Source organism: Chionomys nivalis, chromosome 2 (assembly GCF_950005125.1).
Source record: "Chionomys nivalis chromosome 2, mChiNiv1.1, whole genome shotgun sequence".
Lineage (NCBI taxonomy): Eukaryota > Metazoa > Chordata > Mammalia > Rodentia > Cricetidae > Chionomys > Chionomys nivalis.
The window spans coordinates 86529401-86549235 of record NC_080087.1 but is presented as its reverse complement, the minus strand read 5'-3'; the positions used below and the strand labels follow the sequence as shown (position 1 = coordinate 86549235).

The window sequence follows — 19835 nt, the reverse complement described above, 5'->3', positions numbered from 1 at the left end:
TCCTGGAACTTGTTCTGTAGACCAGGCTGGCCTTGAACTCACAGAGATCAGGGTGCCTCTGCCTACCAAGTGATGGGATTAAAGGTGTGCGCCACCACCATCCACCCAACCTGTTTATGTTCTTACATTCTTTTTTTTTTTTTTTAATTTTTTTTTCACCCCGATTCCCCCAGTTCCCCTCATCCTCTCCTTCACACTTTTCTCTCCCCATCTCCCCTCATCCCCATCCCACCCCACCCCCCAAGATTCCCATTTTTTGCCCATCAATCTTGTCTATTTCCCATAGCTGGGAGGATATCTATATGTTTTTCCTTGGGTTTACCCTCTTGTTTAGCTTCTTTAGGATCACAAATTATAGACTCAGTGGCCCCTATCCATGGCTAGAAACCAATTATGAGTGAGTACATCCCATGATCTTCTTTTTGGGTCTGGGTTACCTCACTCAGGATCGTATTTTCTATTTCCATCCATTTGCATGCAAAATTCGAGAAGTCATTGTTTTTTACTGCAGAGTAGTACTCTAATGGATATATATTCCACACTTTCTTCATCCATTCTTCTATTGAAGGGTGTTCTTACATTCTTATGTATCAGGTTTCTTTGTTGCTGGTTTTCTCTCTCTCTCTCTCTCTCTCTCTCTCTCTCTCTCTCTCTCTCTCTCTCTCTTTCTATCTTGGTTTTTGGTTTTTTGAGACAGGGTTTCTCTCTGTAACCCTGGTGGTTCCAAAACTCAATCTGTAGACAAGGCTGGTCTCAAACTCAGAGATCCACCTGCCTCTGCCTCCTGAGTGCTGGGATTAAAGTCACATGTCACTATTACCTGGTTATGTATCAGTTTAGAAAAGAAATATTTATTTACTTGATTGATTATGTGTGTGTTTAACATTTATTTATCCTTGTTTTATATGTATGAGTGTTTGTCTGCTTATATGTCAGCGCACCATTAGGTGTCTGGTGCCTAGGGAATACAAAAGGGGTTATTGCAGTCTCGGAAACTAGAGACAGCTGTAAGCCACCATGTGGGTGCTGGGAACTAAACCTGAAACAACAAATAATCTTAAAAACTAAGCCATCAAGCTAGGTGGTGGTGGTGGCGCACGCCTTTAATCCCAGCACTCAGGAGGCAGAGACAGGCAAATCTCTGTGAGTTTGAGGCTAGCCTGGTCTAGTTCCAGGACACCTAGGGCTGTTAAACAAAGAAATCCTGTCTCAATAAACCAAATTAAAAACAACAACAAAAACCTGATCCATCTCTCCAGCCCCCACTGTGTACATAGTGTAAGATAGGGAGTCACGTAGCCTAGGCTGATGTCTAACTTGGTAGATAACCGCAGGTGGCCTAGAATTCCTGCTCTTCCTGCCCCCACTCTCACCCTCTCCATGCTAGGATGACAGGGGTGAATCATCAGGTCTGGTTTTTATGAGGTTTTGCTATATAGACCAGGCTGGCTTCAAATTCGTATCCTCCTATTTTTGCTTCTTCCCAAGGGCTGGCCACCACACTGATCAAGTACACACACACACATACACACACTCACACAGAGAAACATATATCTATCTCTATCTATCTATCTATCTATCTATCTATCTATCTATCTATCTATCTATCTATCATCTATCTATCGAGCTAATAATAACACTGACTACTTACATTCGTAGGAGGGAGACTGACAGTAAAATAACAACTAAATAGATTTGGTTAAGAGCATTTGCTGCTCTTGTAGAAGACCTCGGTTGTGTTCCCAGCACTCACTGCTACCTGTAACTTCAGCTCCAGGGGATCGGATGCTGTCTACCTGCCTGCATGGCACACATGTTGTGCACATACACACAAGCAGACAAACGCTCATATACATAAATAAAAAACAACCCACCCTTTAAAAAATAATAACGACATAATAAATTATATAATATGTTAGAAGGTAAGAAATACTGAGAAAACAGGAGTAGGGGCTGAGAATATAGAGATTGCTTTGCATTTTATTTCAGGGAGGATAGACCCCGTGCGCTCCGGGCGAGCGCTGGACGGCTGATGTACCTCCCTTCTCCATCCTCGGCTGAGAATACTATCTTTTCGATAGTGTTAAAGAAGGCTTCTCAGACAGAGTTACCTTTCTAAGAACAGACCTGAAGGAGCTGATGTAGTGAGCCCTGACACGAAGGAAGAGCTCGCCTAGAGAACCGGAAGTGAGCTGGGTGTGCTCCAGGGGTTGTCCTCGTTGCTGGAGTGGGAAAGGGAGAAACCTTTCCGCAACATCTCCTTTTCTTCTTCCTTCCTATTTATTTGATTATTTATGACAGTGTTTGATTATGTAGTCTAGGCTGACCTCCGGCTCTCTCTCCATGTCTGGTGTCTCGTCTTCGGCTAATCTGCTGCAAGCATGGGTTCTGATATTCTCAGAGTCAGTGAATTCTTGCAGAAGTCTAGAAGGAGACCTCGCTTTTACAAATATAAGGATGACAAGAATACTGTGTGTGCGTGCGTGTGTGCATGTGTGCGTGCATGTGTGTGCGTGGGGGGGCATCCATTCATAGTATGTGTACTGCATACACTTCTGCCTGTTGTGTTCTTTCTCATCTCTAGTGCAGAGGACCAGACAGCGGTGCCTGTGTGCACAGCTCTTTCCCGGAGGGTGGTTAGGATGGGTGGAAGATCCGGGTTGGCACTGATTGCTGCTGAGGAAGTGAAGGGGCCAGGGAGCTAGCTGAGGGACAGGTACATTCTGCCTCCTGACATATGGGTGGCATCGAGCGTCTTACTGCCTTGTTCTCCCAATACTCAGGCACATGACAGGGCCAGGATGGCTGTTATGGATAGCAATCGTAGCTGAAACCCGAGTCGGCCTCGCATAGGACTAGGCCTTGGCGGAGGTGGCATTTCCCTCGCAAATGAACAATTGAACTTTAAGATGTGCTCAGGCGCACGGAGGCGAAAATGGGAAGGCTTTTGGCCCATAGAAGCTTCCGTAGCGAGGGGGCGGAGCCCGGAAGGGAGCAGGATGGCCGCTCTGGATAGTGACAGCGAGGAGGACCTAGTCAGCTATGGGACGGGCCTGGAGCCTCTGGAGGAAGGTGAGGGTTCGATGGCCAGCACAGTCTGAGGGGCTCAGGCTGGGAGTCCAGCACGTGAGCCCAGCAACAGCTCGGCCTGGGCCTGGGCTTGCTCGCTGTGCGCACAGGAACCCGCTGGGGAGGTGTGTGCTCCGCACGCGCGTGCGGTGTTCTCGGGGGCCAGAGGAGGACGCGGAGGGGTGGGAAGTGCAAGAATGACTAAGCAACTTGGATATGATGGAGGGTGGTCAGGCAGACCCTTGCCGCGCGGGGACACTTGCACCCTGACTTGAAAGCAAAAGAAACGGGCCCTGGAAAGATCTGGGAAGAAACACTTGAGATAGGAAATTCCCGAAGTGGGAGCCCGCTTAGCAATCGAGGGACAATCAGGACCGGTGTGGTTGACACTTGCAATAGTAAGGAGTTTTGTGTGTGTGTGTGTGTTGTGTGTGTGTGTTGCTGAGAATGGAACCCATGGCCTCGTGCACGCTAGTCTTGCACTTTAAAACCGAGTTACACATCCAGCCCCAAGAATTAGACTCTTTTTTTTTCCAGACAGGATCTCCTGTAGCTCGCGCTACCTCAAACCCACTATATAGTGGAGACTGGCCTTGTACTCTTGACCCTTCTGTCTTTGCTTTCCACGTACTTGGTTTATAACTGTGTGCCATCATGTCCAGCTAGGAGTTTGACACACACATCACATCACACATCACACGTCACTCAGTCCCATCTATCTTAGACAGTTCTTCTGAGGCTGTCTCACGTAGCCTGGGCTAGCTCTGACTTGCTGTGTAGTTTGAGCTTCCCCCTGCTACACCTCCCAAGTGCTGAGATTGTAGGCATGTGCTGCATGCCCGATTTATGTGGTGCTCGGGTGAAACGCGGGCTTTTGTGCATGCTAGGGAAGCAGTCTATAGCTGAGCTACACCCCCAGCCCAAATAGTTTTTTTTAAGATTTATCTATTTATTATGTATACAGTGTTCTGTCTGCATGTATGCCTTGCACTCCAGAAGAGGGTGCCAGATCTCATTACGGATGGTTGTGAGCCACCATGTGGTTGCTGGGAACTGAACTCAGGACCTCTGGAAGAGCAGCCTTCTCCAGACCCAACAGTTTCAATCATTAGAAACGTTTATAGGATTCTGGCTCTCCCCCTCTGCTCTGCTGACCAAGGAGGAGAAAGGCTAGTCTCTGGACAAGTTCTTGTATGTTTGAAGGTTGCCCTTGAGTTTCCTGAGACATCTGTTTTACACCCATCACCCTCAGTTCTGTAATAAATGTCGTTTAAAGTCCCCTTGGTCCTAATTATAGAGTCTTCCAAGCTGAGCAGGCTGTGGGGTTAACCAGGGTCATCATGCCTGTCTCTAATTTTAGACTGTTCAATAAACTAAGGTCACATTAGTTTTACTGGTAGATACAACACCCTATGAACATAAAGAATCGGTTGATAAAGATCTTTGACTAGAGGCGTTTCAGACTTAGTAAAGAAGAAGCTCCCAGGATTTGCAAGCGCTAAAATATGTGATGTTGGATCTTATCCTGCACAAGTTCGCAGAGAAGCCAGAGAGGAGAGAGATGGTTCCTGTGAAGGCTGCTTAGGCCGTAGCGATGGCAGAAGAGGGCAGGGGTCATGCACGCACAGCTCGAGCCATGTTGAATACCCATTCATATCATTTCTGCATTTCTTTGAGAAGAATTTGCTGTTGAGCCATCAACTGTTTGACCTTGACTTTTCTATTTCTTCCTAATTTTAAATTGTGTTATTATTACCGTGGGACGGTATGCACATGCCAGAGTTTGGGTGCAGAGGTCAGGGGACAGCTTTGGGGAGTCAGTTCCTTCCTACTGTGTAGGTCCCAGAGAGTAAACTCAGGTTGTCAGCCTCGGCATCAGGTGCCTTTGTCCACTGAGGCTTCTTGCCAGACCTTCCGATTCTTTCTGTTTTTAACAGAAGTTAGAAATGAAAAACTGCTCCAACTATGCTTTTCAGGTGTAAGGAAAGGACACTGAATTGTAGACTTTTCTCTTATTTTGATCTAGAAACATTCTTTTTTCTTTTCTTTTTTGGTTTTTTGAGGAAGGGTTTCTTTGTGTAGCTTTGGCTGTCCTGGAACTTGCTGTGCAGACCAGGCTGGCCTTGAACTCACAGAGATCCACCTGCCTCTGCCTCCTAAGTGCTGGGATTAAAGGTGTACATCACCACTGCTTGGCTAGAAACATTACTTTCTTTATTTTTTAAGCTTATTTTATTATTTATGTATATGTGTGTCTGTGTGGGGAGGGGATCTAGAAACATTTTTTCTTAAAAAAAGATTTATTTTATTATTTATGCATATGTGTATCTGTGTGTGTGGAGGGCTGCCAAAATAGGACATTGGATCTCTTGGAACTTGATTTACAGGCAGTCCTGAGCTGCCAGATGTAGGTACTAGGTTCTGAACTTACATCCTTGGGAAGAGCAGCAAATGCTCTTAACTGGTGAGCCATCTCTCCAGCCTCTCTGGAAACATTCTGTAAGTCCTCAGTGTTCGAAGCTTTAGAACTTTCTCCCCACGCCCACCCCTCTCCTTGCCTTCTGCCTTCCTTCCAGGGAACCCAAGGCCTTCCACACACTGATCCCTCTCTCCCACCGAACTACGTTTCAGCCCCCGATGCACTTTGAAGTCTCCGGCTGCGCTTTACAATCCACCTAGACCACTAATCACTCTTCCTCCTGCTTTGAAGCTGTGACAGGTCAGATGAACGCTGCTAGAGAACTGGCTCCTCTGACTTCATTAAACCTTAATTAAAGTCTCTGGTCCTGACAGCAGGGTTTATTGGCTAAGTATTAGGTAGGGAGTTCAGTGACGTATCGGGAGGGAAGATGTCACCAGTACCTACCTACCTACTCTTCCTTAGACACTATCCCCTCATTCTAGAATTCTCCTCTTCAACCCTCCTAGACGGATTCATGGATTCATTTTAGGGCAGTTCTTCTTCTCCTCGGTGCTGTGACTATCACCCTTAAAGTTACCCACTCTTCCCTCAGCACAGAGCACATCACAGGCCCCATGGCGCCCTGCTCAAGGACCTTGTACCGTCTGCCTTTTCTCTGCTGCATCTCACCCTGTTCTAGTGCGACTGGACCTTCTCCTTATACCAGACAGCATGTTCTTGTTTTGTGTGTGTGTTTGTGGGGGGGAGAATGCTGTGGATGAAATCAGGCCTTTATGCATGCTAAGCCTGAATTACTCTGTTAGGGCTCCTCTCTCCCCAAGTCCAGCGCTGCCCTGTTAGACCTCCTGTCCGCTGATGGAAGCTAAGGTTTCTGTTGGAATTGTGTCTCTACCTGCAGCTAACAACATTCCGCTCATCCTGAGGGCCTTCACACTGTCAGACCCATGCACACAGGGCTGTTGGGTTCCGTGTTTAGCTTTTTCTACCAGAGTCGAGAACTGGGTTTCCTCCAGCTGTGAGGCTCTCGTGGAAATCTAGCTGAGGAATAAGTAAGGAACAGTGTGGGTGGTATGAGATCTGGCTCAGCTTTGTGCTGATTAACCGCGGACCTCGGGCAGTTCCTTAATCAGTACCCTTATCCAGGTATGATTAATGAAGCAACTTATCGGCTCCTGATAAGGGAGGAAGTCACTGTTATTAGTGGCCATGATTACAGTGTGGCTGACTAAAGTATCACCTCCTCTCTGGAGTTTTCCCATCACCCTGGTTAGAGCCGGCACCATGTCCCCAGGAGTTCTATGGGCCCTGGCTGGTCACACCGGTTGACTCTCGTGACTGCCTCCACTGGTCCCACTTAGCTGTCTGCAGATATTGTCCTCCCTTCCAGGTTAAGACGGCTGCATGAATTGCACCCTGTCCTGGCAGGAAGGCCTTCCTTCACCTGAACTGCTGCTTGTTGTCCAAGTGGGGGAGGGGAGGCAGTCTGCCACTGCCACAGATGCTGCTAAATACCCCACAGCGCTTGGGACGTCTCCCCGCAGCAAAGACTCACGAAGAAGGAACTGTCAGTGCTGAGATTGAGAAATCTGACCGAGCCAGGAACCATGCCAGGGACACACAAGGCGAGGAATGTGTGCGCTAATTTTTTAAGAAATGGAGAAATTTGTTTTGGGGGTTATAACTCACTCGGCAGAGTGCTTTCCTGGCAGGCTTGAAGCCCTGTGTTATCCCCAGCACCATATAAAGCCAGCTTGGTTCACATCGGTAGTCCTAACCCTGAGGAGGTAGAGGTGGGAGGGTCAGAAGTTCAAGGTCATCCTTAGCTATGTTTTAGGAGTCATCCTGGGTACTTGAGACTCTGATTTTGTTTTTGTTGTTGTTTTGCTTTTTAAAGAAACCAAAACAAATGGAGAAAGTAGACTGGGATGGCCTCGAACTCACAGAGATCCGCCTGCCTCTGCCTTCCTGAGTGCTGGGATTAAAGCGCGCACCACCACCGCCCGGCCTTGTAGTTCAGTTTTTTAAAATAAAAAAGGCACCATAGCTAGTATTAACTGAGTCTTGCTATGGCAATGCATTATACATGATTTATTTGTTTATTGGTGCTAAGGATGGAGCCCAGGGCATCTTTTATCCTAGGCAAATGCTCCATCTCTGATCTGTTACCTGGTGATGTTTAATTCTTGTTGCTTCCACAAAAAGAGGGTTTCTTTTTTTTTTTTTTTTTTTGGTTTTTCGAGACAGGGTTTCTCTGTAGTTTTGGAGCCTGTCCTGGAACTAGCTCTTGTAGACCAGGCTGACCTCGAACTCACAGAGATCCGCCTGCCTCTGCCTCCCAAGTGCTGGGATTAAAGGCGTGCACCACCACTGCCTGGCAAAAAGAGGGTTTCTATTACTACTCAACTCTTATAGTTTTAAAAGCCAAGCTCTAGAGAGATTACGTCCTTTGCCCAAGACCACAAAACTAATAGTTGTACAGCAGGAGGATTTGAACTCAGACTACCTGGTCTTTTCGTAGAGTTTCCTTTCTCTCTTTTCTTTTCTCCCTTCCTTTCTTCCTCCCTCCCTTCCTTCCTTCCATCCTTTTTTTTTCTTGGCAGGGGATTGGGATGGGGTGGTATGGTTTTTGAGACAGGGTCTCATATTAGCCCAGGCTGGACTCAAACTCACAGCAATCCTGCTACCTCAGTCTCCCAAATGCTGGGATTGCAGCCATGCACTGCTATGCATGACTTTTTGTTTGTTTTGTTTTTTCTTTTGTGAGACAAGGTTTCTCTGTGTACCTCTGGCTTTCCTGGAGCTCACTGTGTAGACCAAGTTGGACTTGAGCTCACAGTGATCCACCTGCCTCTGCCTCCAGAGTATTGGAATTAAAGGCATTCACCACTACCACCCAGCATGCCTGATTTTTTTTTTTTTTTTTTTTTTTTGGTTTTTTTCGAGACAGGGTTTCTCTGTGGTTTTGGAGCCTGTCCTGGAACTAGCTCTTGTAGACCAGGCTGGCCTCGAACTCACAGAGATCCGCCTGCCTCTGCCTCCCAAGTGCTGGGATTAAAGGCGTGCGCCACCACCGCCCGGCCAAATATTTTTATTTATTTATTAAGTATACAATATTCTGTCTGCATATATGCCTGCAGGCCAGAAGAGGGCACCAGATCTCATTACAGATGGTTGTGAGCCACCATGTGGTTGCTGGGAATTGAACTCAGGACCTTTGGAAGAGCAGGCAATGCTCTTAACCGCTGAGCCATCTCTCCAGCCCCTTTTTTTCTTTTTTTTGAGTCAGAGTTTCTTTGTATATCTCAGACTGTCCTGGAACTCACTCTATAAATCAGGCTGGCCTCAAACTTACAGAAATCTGCCTGCCTCTGCCTTCCTGAGTGCTAGGAGTAAAGGTGTGTGCTACCACTACCGGGCTATGCTTGGCTTTTTAATTAATTAATCTTAATTAATTAATAACTACTGGTTTGTTTGTTAAAAAGTAAGAACTGGCTAGGCCGTAGTAGGGCACGCCTTTAATCCCAGAACTTAAGAAGCAGAGGCAGACAGATCTTTGTGAGTTTGAGGGCAGCCTGGTCTACAAGAAAGAATTCTAAGACAGTCAGAGCTATTTTACTTAAGTCATGGATATACCAAGCCTTTGGCAATACCTCACTCATGATACAAATGCTAATAGCAAGACAACAATAGCAATGCTAGCCAGCATTTAAAGTCCTTCCGTGTGTCCTTCCTGCTGAGTTCCTCACAAGACAACAATAGCAATGCTAGCCAGCATTTTAAAGTCCTTCCGTGTGTCCTTCCTGCTGAGTTCCTCACAAGCAGTATCTAATTTCATACATGACTTTGAAATAACTACCAGTGTCTGTGATATTCTCTAGCACAGAGTGCTCTGTCTTACTTCAGCAGTAAGTGGATTACAGGCCTGCTCCTGTGCCCAAGTACTAGTGGCATTCACATTTTAGAGCTAGGCAGCTAAGGCATCGAGCGGTTTAGCCCTAAGGGGGCTGGAGTAAGGGTGAAGTTAGCTTCTGAGAGTGTGGGACATTGTGACCATGCCCTTAGCTGACCACAAACCTGCTTCCTGTTCCAAACGTTTGTGAACAACAGGTACATGCCACCACAGCTGGATTCCTTTTACATTTTAAATAAATTCAGAACTTTGGAGTTATAGGCAGCAGTTTGTGTCATAACACCTAAAACTTGAAGCCTAAGGCACTTTTGCCCACATGGTAGAATGAGAAAATCGACTTTCAAAAGTTGTCCTCTGCCAGGCATGGTGGTGTATATCTTTCATCCCTGCACCTGGGAGCAGAGGCAGGCAGATCTCTGAGTTCAAGGCCAGCCTGGTCTACTGAGTTCCAAGATAACCAGGACTACACAGAGAAACCCTGTCTTGAAACACAAAACAGCAAAAACAGAAAGTTGCCGTGACCTCCACACACACTCCATGGCCTGTGCACACAAGGCAGAATCATACTCCATGGCATGTGTGATATGCAGGCACACATACTTCACGGCACACACACACTCCATGGCAAGTGTGCATCCATAGGCACATCCACATCACAGCAAGTGTGCACACACAGGCATACACTCCATAGCATGTGTGCACATACACAAACACAGATTTAAAAAGAGCACATTCATGACTAAGTGTAGATTTGCGGATGTGAAGGAAACTCCTAAGATTAGAGGGAAACGTGTAGGAACTGGAGGGAATGTTCTAGAGTCAGAGATGGTGTTCCAGAAAAGGCACAGAAGTGTTCCTTTTCAGGATCGGGGGTATAGCGCCACAAAATACATGCTTAGCATGTAGAAGACCCCGGGCCCCAAACAGTGCTCCTACTGTCAAAAAGCTCTTGGTGTCCCATGCCGCTCCAGCATCTCACCCCTTCTGTGGCTCTTCACTCCATCTCTGCCTCCCCCAGCGCTGGCTTGTAGACGTCCACCTTGTATGTTACATGGGCACTGGGCCCTGCACACCAAATGCTACTCCCTGAGCTATCTCTCCAGCCCAGATTTAGATTTTGTAATGAAATTTAATAGAAGCAGAACATTTTTATCTTTGGTGTGCTGTGTGTGTACATGTTTATATGTGTGAGCACATGTGTTCCCTGGCATGATTGTGGTGGGCAGGATAACCTCAGGTGTAGGTCTTGGCCCTCCACCTTGTGAGACAGGCTTTCCTTGTTTGGGGCTCCTGTGCGCACCAGGCTGTGGACTTCCAGGGATCCTCCTGCATGCAGAGGAATGCTGGGATTGCCCACACGGGATAGCGCATCTGTTGCTGTGATGAACACCATGACCCAAAACAACTTCTAGAAGGGTTTATTTGGGTTTAGGGTTCTAGAGAGAGGGTCCATCATGGCAGGGAGGCATGGAAGCAGACCGCCAAAGCCTGAAGCTGAGAGAGCCAGTTCAACGGCAAGCATAGCAGGGGGAATGAGCAGGAAGTAGGGGAGATCATAAACTTTCAAAGCCTGTCCCCAGTGATGTCCCTCCAGCAGGGCACAAGGGCACACCACTGCTACCACTACCTCCACCACTACCTCCTCCTTTCCACTACCACCCCTTAGACTGGGTTTCCTTGTTTAGCTCTGACTGTCCTAGAACTCGCTCTGTAGACCAGGCTGGCACTGAACTCACAGAGATCCACCTGCCTCTGCCTCCCTTGTGCTGGATTAAAGGCGTGTGCCACCATGCTTGGCAAGGCCATGCCTCTTAAAGACTCCACAACCTTCACAAACACCGCTACCAGCTAGGAACCAGATAATAAATACATGAGCCTGTGGGGGACATTTCTCATTCCAACCCCTACAGTGAGTTCTGGGAATGGAACCTGAGCTGGGGTTCTCACGCTTGTACGGCAGCCCGCTGCCCATAAGCCATCTCCAGGCTTGGACATGCATCCTTTTTTTAATTTAGATTTATTTATTTTATGAAGGTTTGCCTGTGTGTATGTATATATACTATGCATATACCTGGTGCCGCGGAGGCCAGAAGAGGGCATCAGATCCCCTGAAACTGAAATTACTGATGGTTAGGAGCTGCCATATGGGTGCTGGGAATTGAACTTAGGTCCTCTGCAAGAGCAGCCAGTGCTCTTCCCCTGAGCCATCTTTCCAGCTCTCAACTTGGACATTCTTGCTGCAACATATTTCTTTTTTCTTTTTTTTTTAATATTTATTTATTATGTATACAATATTCTGTCTGCGTGTCTGTCTGCAGGCCAGAAGAGGGCACCAGACCTCATTACAGATGGTTGTGAGCCACCATGTGGTTGCCGGGAATTGAACTCAGGACCTTTGGAAGAGCAGGCAATGCTCTTAGCCACTGAGCCATCTCTCCAGCCCCTGCAACATATTTCTTAAGAGAATAGTTTATTTTATAGACTACAAGTTAATAAAGTCTAGAAAGAGCAACTTCATATAAATGGTAATACACGGAGTTATAAGTGAGCAGCAATTCATTATGTCTAAGAAGTGACATTTTCTCTAAATTCTCTCTAACTCAGCATAGCCTCCTCTCTTTTTTCATTATTTGTTTTCCAGGTGAAAGACCAAAGAAACCCGTTCCTCTTCAGGACCAGACTGTCAGGGATGAGAAAGGAAGGTATAAACGCTTTCACGGCGCCTTTAGTGGTGGCTTCTCCGCAGGATACTTCAATACTGTCGGCTCTAAAGAAGGTACGGTGCTACAGAAGCCAGAGGACCCTCAGGCATGATTGCTAGGGCTCAAGGTTCCCACTCCGAGGTTTGCTTTGTGTAGCTCAGGCTGCCTCCCGTGTTCTGGGGTGACAGGCATGGCCTACCATGTCCAGATCCCCTCCTGGCTTTACAAAATAAAGTTGTTTAAGCATTCTGGTGCACATACCATAGAACACAAGAATGTTCTGTGAACATCTGGGGTGCTCCCAGAGTTGACCTAAGTGCTGTTGGAAGTGAAGAGCTTTCCTTTTACGTTGTGGAAAACGGGGAGATTCCAGCAGGTGACTAAAACCAGATAGTGACTTCCATTTCTTCTGACTTTGCCCTAAGTGCCCTCAGGCAGGCTCTCGCTAATCACGACTGCCTCTGACTCGGAGACTAAGGACGGGTGTCACAGGGATTTTGCAGATGAGGCAACCGGGGGTCATAGAGGTTAAGGAGCCTCAGTAACATCAGAACTACCCAGAAACCACCTGCCACAGGACTGTAACACACCGGCCACTGCCTGCTCATGACCTGGAGAAAAAGAAATTAAAATGTCACACTAGATAGTCTAATCAATTCTGTATTTAAAGTAGTACGTGTTCCTTCCCTCCCCTCCCCTTCCCTTCCCTCCCCTCCCCTCCCTTCCCTACTCTTTCTCCTTCTCTTTTTTGAGACAGGGTTTCACTATATCGAGCAGGTTAACCCAGAACTTGCTATGTAAACCAGGCTAGTCTTAAACTCATAGAGATCCACTTGCTCTGCCTCCTGAGTACTGAGATTATAGGTGTTCTCCACCACCCAGTTAACTTGAATGAATTTTTTCCATTTATTTATTTTTGGTTTTTTGAGACAGGATTCCTCTGTGTAGTCCTGGCTGTCCTGGAAAACCCTCTGTAGACCAGGCTGGCCTCAAACTCACAGAGATCCACCTGTCTTTGCCTCCCAAGTGCTGGGATTAAAGGCCTGTGCCACCATCCAGTTAACTGAATGATTCCTTATTTAGGTGCTGTGGATAGAACCCAGGACCTCGCTGCAGGGTAAAGCAGGCATTCCCATCCCTGACTGCATATCTAGTCCCCAAACTGTCATGCAGGAGGAACACCACAAACTTGAGGCTAGTCTGGTCTACCGAGCGAGCTCCTGGCTGGCCAGACTCCATCTTAATAAACAAAAGCAAACAAACAGCAGATGAAATACCGTCTAGGATCGTAACGGTCAGAATTCCTTTCCTTCCAGGATGGACACCTTCTACCTTCGTGTCTTCAAGACAGAACAGGGCAGACAGGTCTGTTCTTGGACCTGAAGATTTTATGGATGAAGAGGTGGGTCAGGCAATGACGTGAGTGTCCTTGGTTGTGGCACCTTCCCTCTGCCCAGAAAGTGCAGCAGAAGCTTTCCTGCTCGTCCTGAGGCTTTCGCTTGTAGATGTTTGCGGTGCAGTGTCCTCTGCACCAGTGACTTCTCCATCACTCAAGTCATGTCTGTGCTGGGGACAGCGGGACAGTCTCTGAAGTCAGGAATGTCATATACAGGCAAATGTCCTTGAAAATCTCCAGTTGCCCAACAGCATCCATGGTGCTGAGCCTGTGGCTTTTCACAGTCACCCTGAAGCTTCCCATGGTTTACGGAACTGAGAGCTAGGGTAAATCAAACTCCTGGGCCCTTAAAACCTAGGCATGGATTCAACTCTGAGCACAGTCAAGTATGATGCAACAGTAAGCTGTACGCTATCAGGAGGAAAAGGAGGCCTTTCTAAACAGAACAACTGAGTCTTGCTATGTAGTTTAGGTTGGCTCTGAACTTGCAACCCTCCTGCTTCAACCTCCTCTATAGGATCACAGGCAATTGCCACCATATCTGGCTTCTCTCTCTCTCTCTCTGTCTCTTAAAGTTTTTATTATTTATTTAATACATATAGGTGTTTTGTCTGCATGTATGTATGCACATCAGGATAGGGCATTGGATTACATGGGACTGCAGTTACAGATAATTGTCAGTTGCTATATGGGTGCTGGGATCGAACCCAGAACCTCTTGAAGAATAGCCAGTGCTCTGAACCACTGAATCTTCTCTCCAGTCCCCAGAGTTCTCTCTCTCTCTCTTGCATATCTATAGTAAAGTAATCTCTTTAAAACTTTGTTATTTTTGTTGTTGTTTTGTGTGTAAGTGTGTATGTGTGTTAGTACAAGTGCATTTGTTGCATGTGTGTAAATGAACTAATTCTGTTTTCTTTTCTTCTTTGGAGGATCTTAGTGAATTTGGAATAGCACCTAAAGCAATCGTTACCACAGATGATTTTGCTTCCAAAACCAAAGACAGAATACGGGAGAAAGCCAGGCAACTGGCAGCCGCTGCAGCCCCTATTCCTGGAGCCACGCTGCTCGATGATCTCATCACTCCTGCAAAGTGAGAAGGGTTTCATTCCGGGCATCGGTGCTTTGCACACGTGTGGTGGTCTATCTCAGGGCTAGCTCAGCTACAGGTGCAGATGCTGTCTGCCTGGGAGTCTAAGTGAAGAAGGGGCTTCACGCAGAATGTCTCCCGTGATCACTTCAATACAATCTCCTAGAGCTCCAGCTACCAGCCAGCTGCTGGGTTCCTAACTGGAAGGCTGTTAGGAGCTGGGGTGGCTTCCCTTCCCACCTTCCTCACAGGCCTCGTGGGTTCAACCCTTCTTGTACCTTCCCGTCCTTCCCCATCTTCTCTCCCCTCCCCCTTTCTACTCTTACTTCCTCCCTACCTCCCATTCCCCCTCCTCTCCTTATCTTCCTTTCTCCTCACCCTCAGCTTGAGGACAATTTCATTAGAGTTTAAAAGATACAAGCAAGGTGTGAGTCCCAGTGGCTGCCTAGAGAAGGAGACTGGAAGAGATAATGGGGAAAAAGCCATTCCCTTAAAGCTAGCGTGGAGAGCAGGCATGTGGTAGGGAGCGGAGTCTTTGAGAAAGAGTAAGGAGGCCCAACATGTTGATGAAGCCCAAGGTGCAGGGAAAGCCTAGAGAAGAGAAGTTACATTTTCCTGACCGAGCGGGCAGACTCAGGAAACTGCATGGCTGTCACCCAGCTTTTGATTTCTGTATACTTTGTCTTCTGCTCCTGGGTGTGTGGCCTAATGTGCTAGTTTCAGACTTTCCTGGTATCCCTGGGCCACAGGCTTCCTCAACAAGGACTGCCCAGAGTTTCTACAGGCCCACAGAGGCGGATGTATGTCTCTCTTAGTACAGACGCGCTCCCAAGCCTAGGCTGGCCCACAGGCCCGTGCTGTTGTGTGGTTACTGCGGCATGAACCAGGACAGGCAGAGGTGCTGGGTCAGGAGTCGCCTATTACTGGTGAAGTTCACTGTCAATGTTTCCCTGTCCTGTCTAGACTGTCTGTGGGCTTTGAACTCCTAAGAAAAATGGGTTGGAAGGAAGGACAAGGAGTTGGCCCTCGAGTGAAGAGAAAGCCACGCCGACAGAAACCGGGTAAGCCTATTGGCTGTGGCCACTGGTACGGCACTCATTTGGGTTTGTTTGTTTAGTTTTGTTTTGTGAAACAGGGTTGCAGTATGAAGTTCAGGCTGCCTAGAGCTCTCAGCCTCCTGAGTGCTAGCTTTATAGCTGTGTGCCAGGACATTTGACTACAGCATTTAATTTTCTTTTCGAGACAGGGTTTCTCTGTGTAACAGCCTTGGCTGTCTTGGAACTCACTGTGTAGACCAGGCCGGCCTCCAACTCACAAAGATCCACCTGCCTCTGCTTCCTGAATGATGTGTATATGTGTGTGTGTGTTATTGGGAGGCAGGTAGGTAGATTTCTGTGAGTTGAACTCCAGCTAACAAGAACTATATAGTGAGACATTTTCTTTTTGGAGCCTGTCCTGGAACTAGCTCTTGTAGACCAGGCTGGTCTCGAACTCACAGAGATCCGCCTGCCTCTGCCTCCCGAGTGCTGAGATTAAAGGCGTGCACCACCACCACCCGGCTGTGAGACCTTTTCTTAAAGAAAAAAAGTTATTTCTTTATTTAATTTATGTCCATGTGTATTTGCCTGGTGAGTCTGTGTGTACCACATGTGTGCAGTGCCCTGGGAGGCCAGAAGAGAGTGTTAACAGGTAGTTGTGAGCTGCCATGTGGGTGCTGGGAACAGAACCCATGTCCCCGCGTGAGTAACAAGTGCCATCTCTCCATTTGTACACCGTATTTTTGAAAGCTGCATATCCCTGGAGACAGACTTGCTGAGTCAAGCAGCATACACAGAGTTTAAGGTGTAACGAACAGTAACTTCTGGAAGGATTGTACAGTTCACATTGTCACCAGGAGTGTAAAAGTTTGCTTTGCAACCACACCTTAACTGAATTAGAGTCATAGTTCAACATCATTATTTCCTCCTCCTCTTTATTTGTTACTTTGGTGCTGGGGATGGAACCCAGGCCTTCACACGTCCCAGGCAAGTACCACATTGCTGCGCTACCCTACACTCCCAGCTTAACACGGTTTTCTGCTTTCCCTGTTCTCTGTCCTCAGCTGTGAGTGAACCCTCAGGAGACAGGAATAATTTTCCTCTGGGTCCATGCAGCACACTCTTGGCTCACAGGTCGAGGTGGGCCTGTCATCCACCTGCGACCCTGAGGCCACAGCGTCTTTACCAGCGCAGCTGTGTGTCTCTGCACTTGGGATGGTGTTGGTGACTTGTTTATTTTAGTTGCTCATGATGAATGCCTTTGGGATCTCTTTTGTAGACCCTGGTGTTAAGATCTATGGCTGTGCGCTGCCGCCCGGAGGCTCTGAAGGGTCTGAGGTATGTTACAGTTGGTGTGCTCCCGTATGATGCTGAGATCTTAGCATCTCAGGCAGGGAATGTAGTTCAGCGGTAGAGCCTAGCATGTGCAAAGCTTGGGGTTTGATCCCAGTCACTGAGAGAAAACATCCAAACAAACAAACAAAACCGCCAAGCATGCTGGTGCACGCCCATAGTCCAAGTCCTAGGTAGGCTGAACAGAAAGAAAGGTCTAACCTGAGCTATATAGTGAAACCCTGCCTCAAAAACAGTGAGATGGCTCAGTGGGCAAACTCACTGCCTGAGCTTGATCCCTGGGACCCATAAGGAGAGAACCAACTCCTACAGGTTGTTCTTTGACCTTCATGTGCATTCTATGGTATCCATGCCTATGTCCACACACATAATTTCTCTCAAATAAATAAATAGATGTAACTAAAGAATAAAATACAACAACAACAAATGATCCAGACAGACAAAACACCCAAGCAAATAGATAAACAAATAAATAACAAGGTCATAAGCAATTTTGGTAATCTGTTAGATTCTACTATCATAAAATATCCATACCTTAAAGCTGTCATTACAATGCCAGTGATACAGTCAGCAACTTGCTAGCACCATAGATTCCTGACTCTGATTGATTGATTGATTGATTGATTGATTGATTGATTGAGACAAGGTCTCACTGTGTAGCCCTAGCTGTCCTGGAACTCATTCTGTAGACCAGGCTGGCCTTGAGCTCACAGAGACCCGCCTGCCTCTGCCTCCCGAGTGCTGGGATTAAAGTTATGCACCTCCATACCTTGTTCTTACTTATTTCTTGTGGTGAGGTTTGAAACTTACCTTTGAGCTACACTCCTGCCCCTTGTTTTAGATTCTTTTCTTTTAAAAAATTTTTTTATTTAGTGTATGTGTGTACCTGCTAGTTTGTGTGTGTGCAGGTGCCGACCAGCATCAGAAGAGGGCAGCAGATCCCCTGAGCTACAGGCAGTTGTGAGCAGCCTGATACAGGTGCTGGGCACTGAACTCTGGTTCTCTGCAAGAGCATGCATGCTCTTAACAGTCAGCCATCTCTCCAGCCCGTTTAGGGTCTCACCATGGCGTTACTTTTGTTAGTATAATTTCTTCAAGGTTGGGATCTGATCATTCCTGGCAACAGAAACTTGAGTTTGGTGACTGTTCTGTTTGGAGTTAATCACTGCACTCTGAGGCCGTGACGCCCGTAATGACTCACCTTAATTCCTCCTCACACACGTGAACAGGACGAAGATGACTACCTGCCTGACAATGTGACTTTTGCTCCTAAAGACGTCATGCCTGTGGATTTTACACCTAAAGATAATGTACACGGGCTGGCCTACAAGGGCCTGGACCCCCGCCAAGCACTGTTCGGAAGGCCAGGAGAACATCTGAATCTTTTTGGTGGAGTATCTGAGGGGACCAGCCATCTTCTTGAAGATGTTGGACTGAGTAAAGGAAGAAAATTGGGAATTTCTGGCCAGGTAAAGGTTTCTGTATTGTACAAGCAGGAACACTGAGAACTAAATAAACTTGTCATCTTCAGTCATCCCCATAGTAGGCACTTTGTCCTCTCCTCCCCATAACCCCCCCTCCCCCCGTACTTCTCTGTTTCTGTTTCAAGACTGGGGCCGGAACCCAGGACCTCATGTGCTCTAGACAGGAACTCTTTCACTGAGCCATATGCCCAGCCCCTTCTACTTCCTCGGAGGTCCTTCCTGGACACCTGTGATGTATATCTTCCCAGTTCTTCTTTTGCTTTTTTGTTTCTTAAAGATTTATTATATATATATATATATATATATATATATATATATATATATATATATATATAGTGTTCTGCCTGCATGTCTGCCTTGCACACCAGAAGAGGGGTTGTGAGCCACCATGTGGTTGCTGGGAGTTGAACTGTGGAAGGGCAGCCAGTGCTCTTAACCTCTGAGCTGTCCCTCTAGCCCCACCATGCCGTCCTGATTTTAATAATGGGGCCCTGTGCTGTGCTCCTGGTGGAGGACTGTTTTTCCTCCGTGCGGGGCCAAGCAGAAAGACCTTTCCAATGCCTGCTTTAGTCTAATCGCAGTCTGGCTGCAAGATGGCCCAGCAGATGAATAGAGCTGCTCAGTTCAGATCCAGCCTCCTCTGCTGCTTCACGCCCCGAGTCTCTTTGACTTGGAGGTTGTGTTACTTTTGCAGAGATAGGAGCTTTAACTTGCTCACCTTCTCAAACAGATTCACAGGTTCTCCCTTAAAAGGGAATGGGTCAGTGTGGTGGCACATCCCTTTACTTTGTATACTTGGGAGGCAGAGGCAGGTGGATCTGTGTAGTCCAGGCCAGCCTGGACTACATTAACAAGTTCCAGGCCAGCCAGGGCTACATAGTGAGATATTATCTCAAAAAGGGTTAGTTATTTGGTTTCATTGCCTTTTCTTTCTTTGCATGCCTTCTTTATTCTTCCAGCAAAAAATGAGCTTGCTCAGGCTGTTCCCCATCATGTCTTCAGACCTTGACCATGCTGACCAGAGAGAGATAGACGTGTTTGCCTTTCTCCTTTCAGAACCCATTTCTGCCTATTCAGTGCTGTGTGGGTGTTCTTCACGTCTCTGCCCGTGCTTGTGCTGGTGGCTGCTGCTGCGGCTGGAGGATTGTGCCTGCGTGCATTCGCTTCTGGTCATTGCCTTCCCATAGACCCGAGGCTCCTCTAACCTGGGCTTTCTGCTAGCGTCTCTCTCAGTGGTGTAGAAGTTCTCGTGTGGTCTCCAGGGTCCTGTCTGTCCTTAATGCAGTTTCGTCCTGCGGTGCAGACAGACCCTACAGCCTGCGAGCTCTGATTGAAAGCACGTGTTCTGTAGGCTTTTGGTGTAGGGGTTCAGACA

General features: G+C 47.2%; 1 protein-coding gene across 1 annotated transcript in view; it reads left to right on the top strand.

The window, feature by feature from the left end:
- Positions 1-2989: 2989 nt before the first annotated feature.
- Gpatch1 (G-patch domain containing 1) overlaps positions 2990-19835 on the top strand; it is a 43208-nt gene continuing 26362 nt past the window's right edge. The window contains exons 1-7 of the mRNA XM_057763282.1: positions 2990-3072; positions 12043-12177; positions 13420-13505; positions 14429-14589; positions 15550-15647; positions 16903-16961; positions 18206-18445. Coding sequence (XP_057619265.1) covers positions 3000-3072; positions 12043-12177; positions 13420-13505; positions 14429-14589; positions 15550-15647; positions 16903-16961; positions 18206-18445 — 852 coding nt within the window. The 5' untranslated portion in view covers positions 2990-2999. The remainder of the gene's footprint in view (positions 3073-12042; positions 12178-13419; positions 13506-14428; positions 14590-15549; positions 15648-16902; positions 16962-18205; positions 18446-19835) is intronic.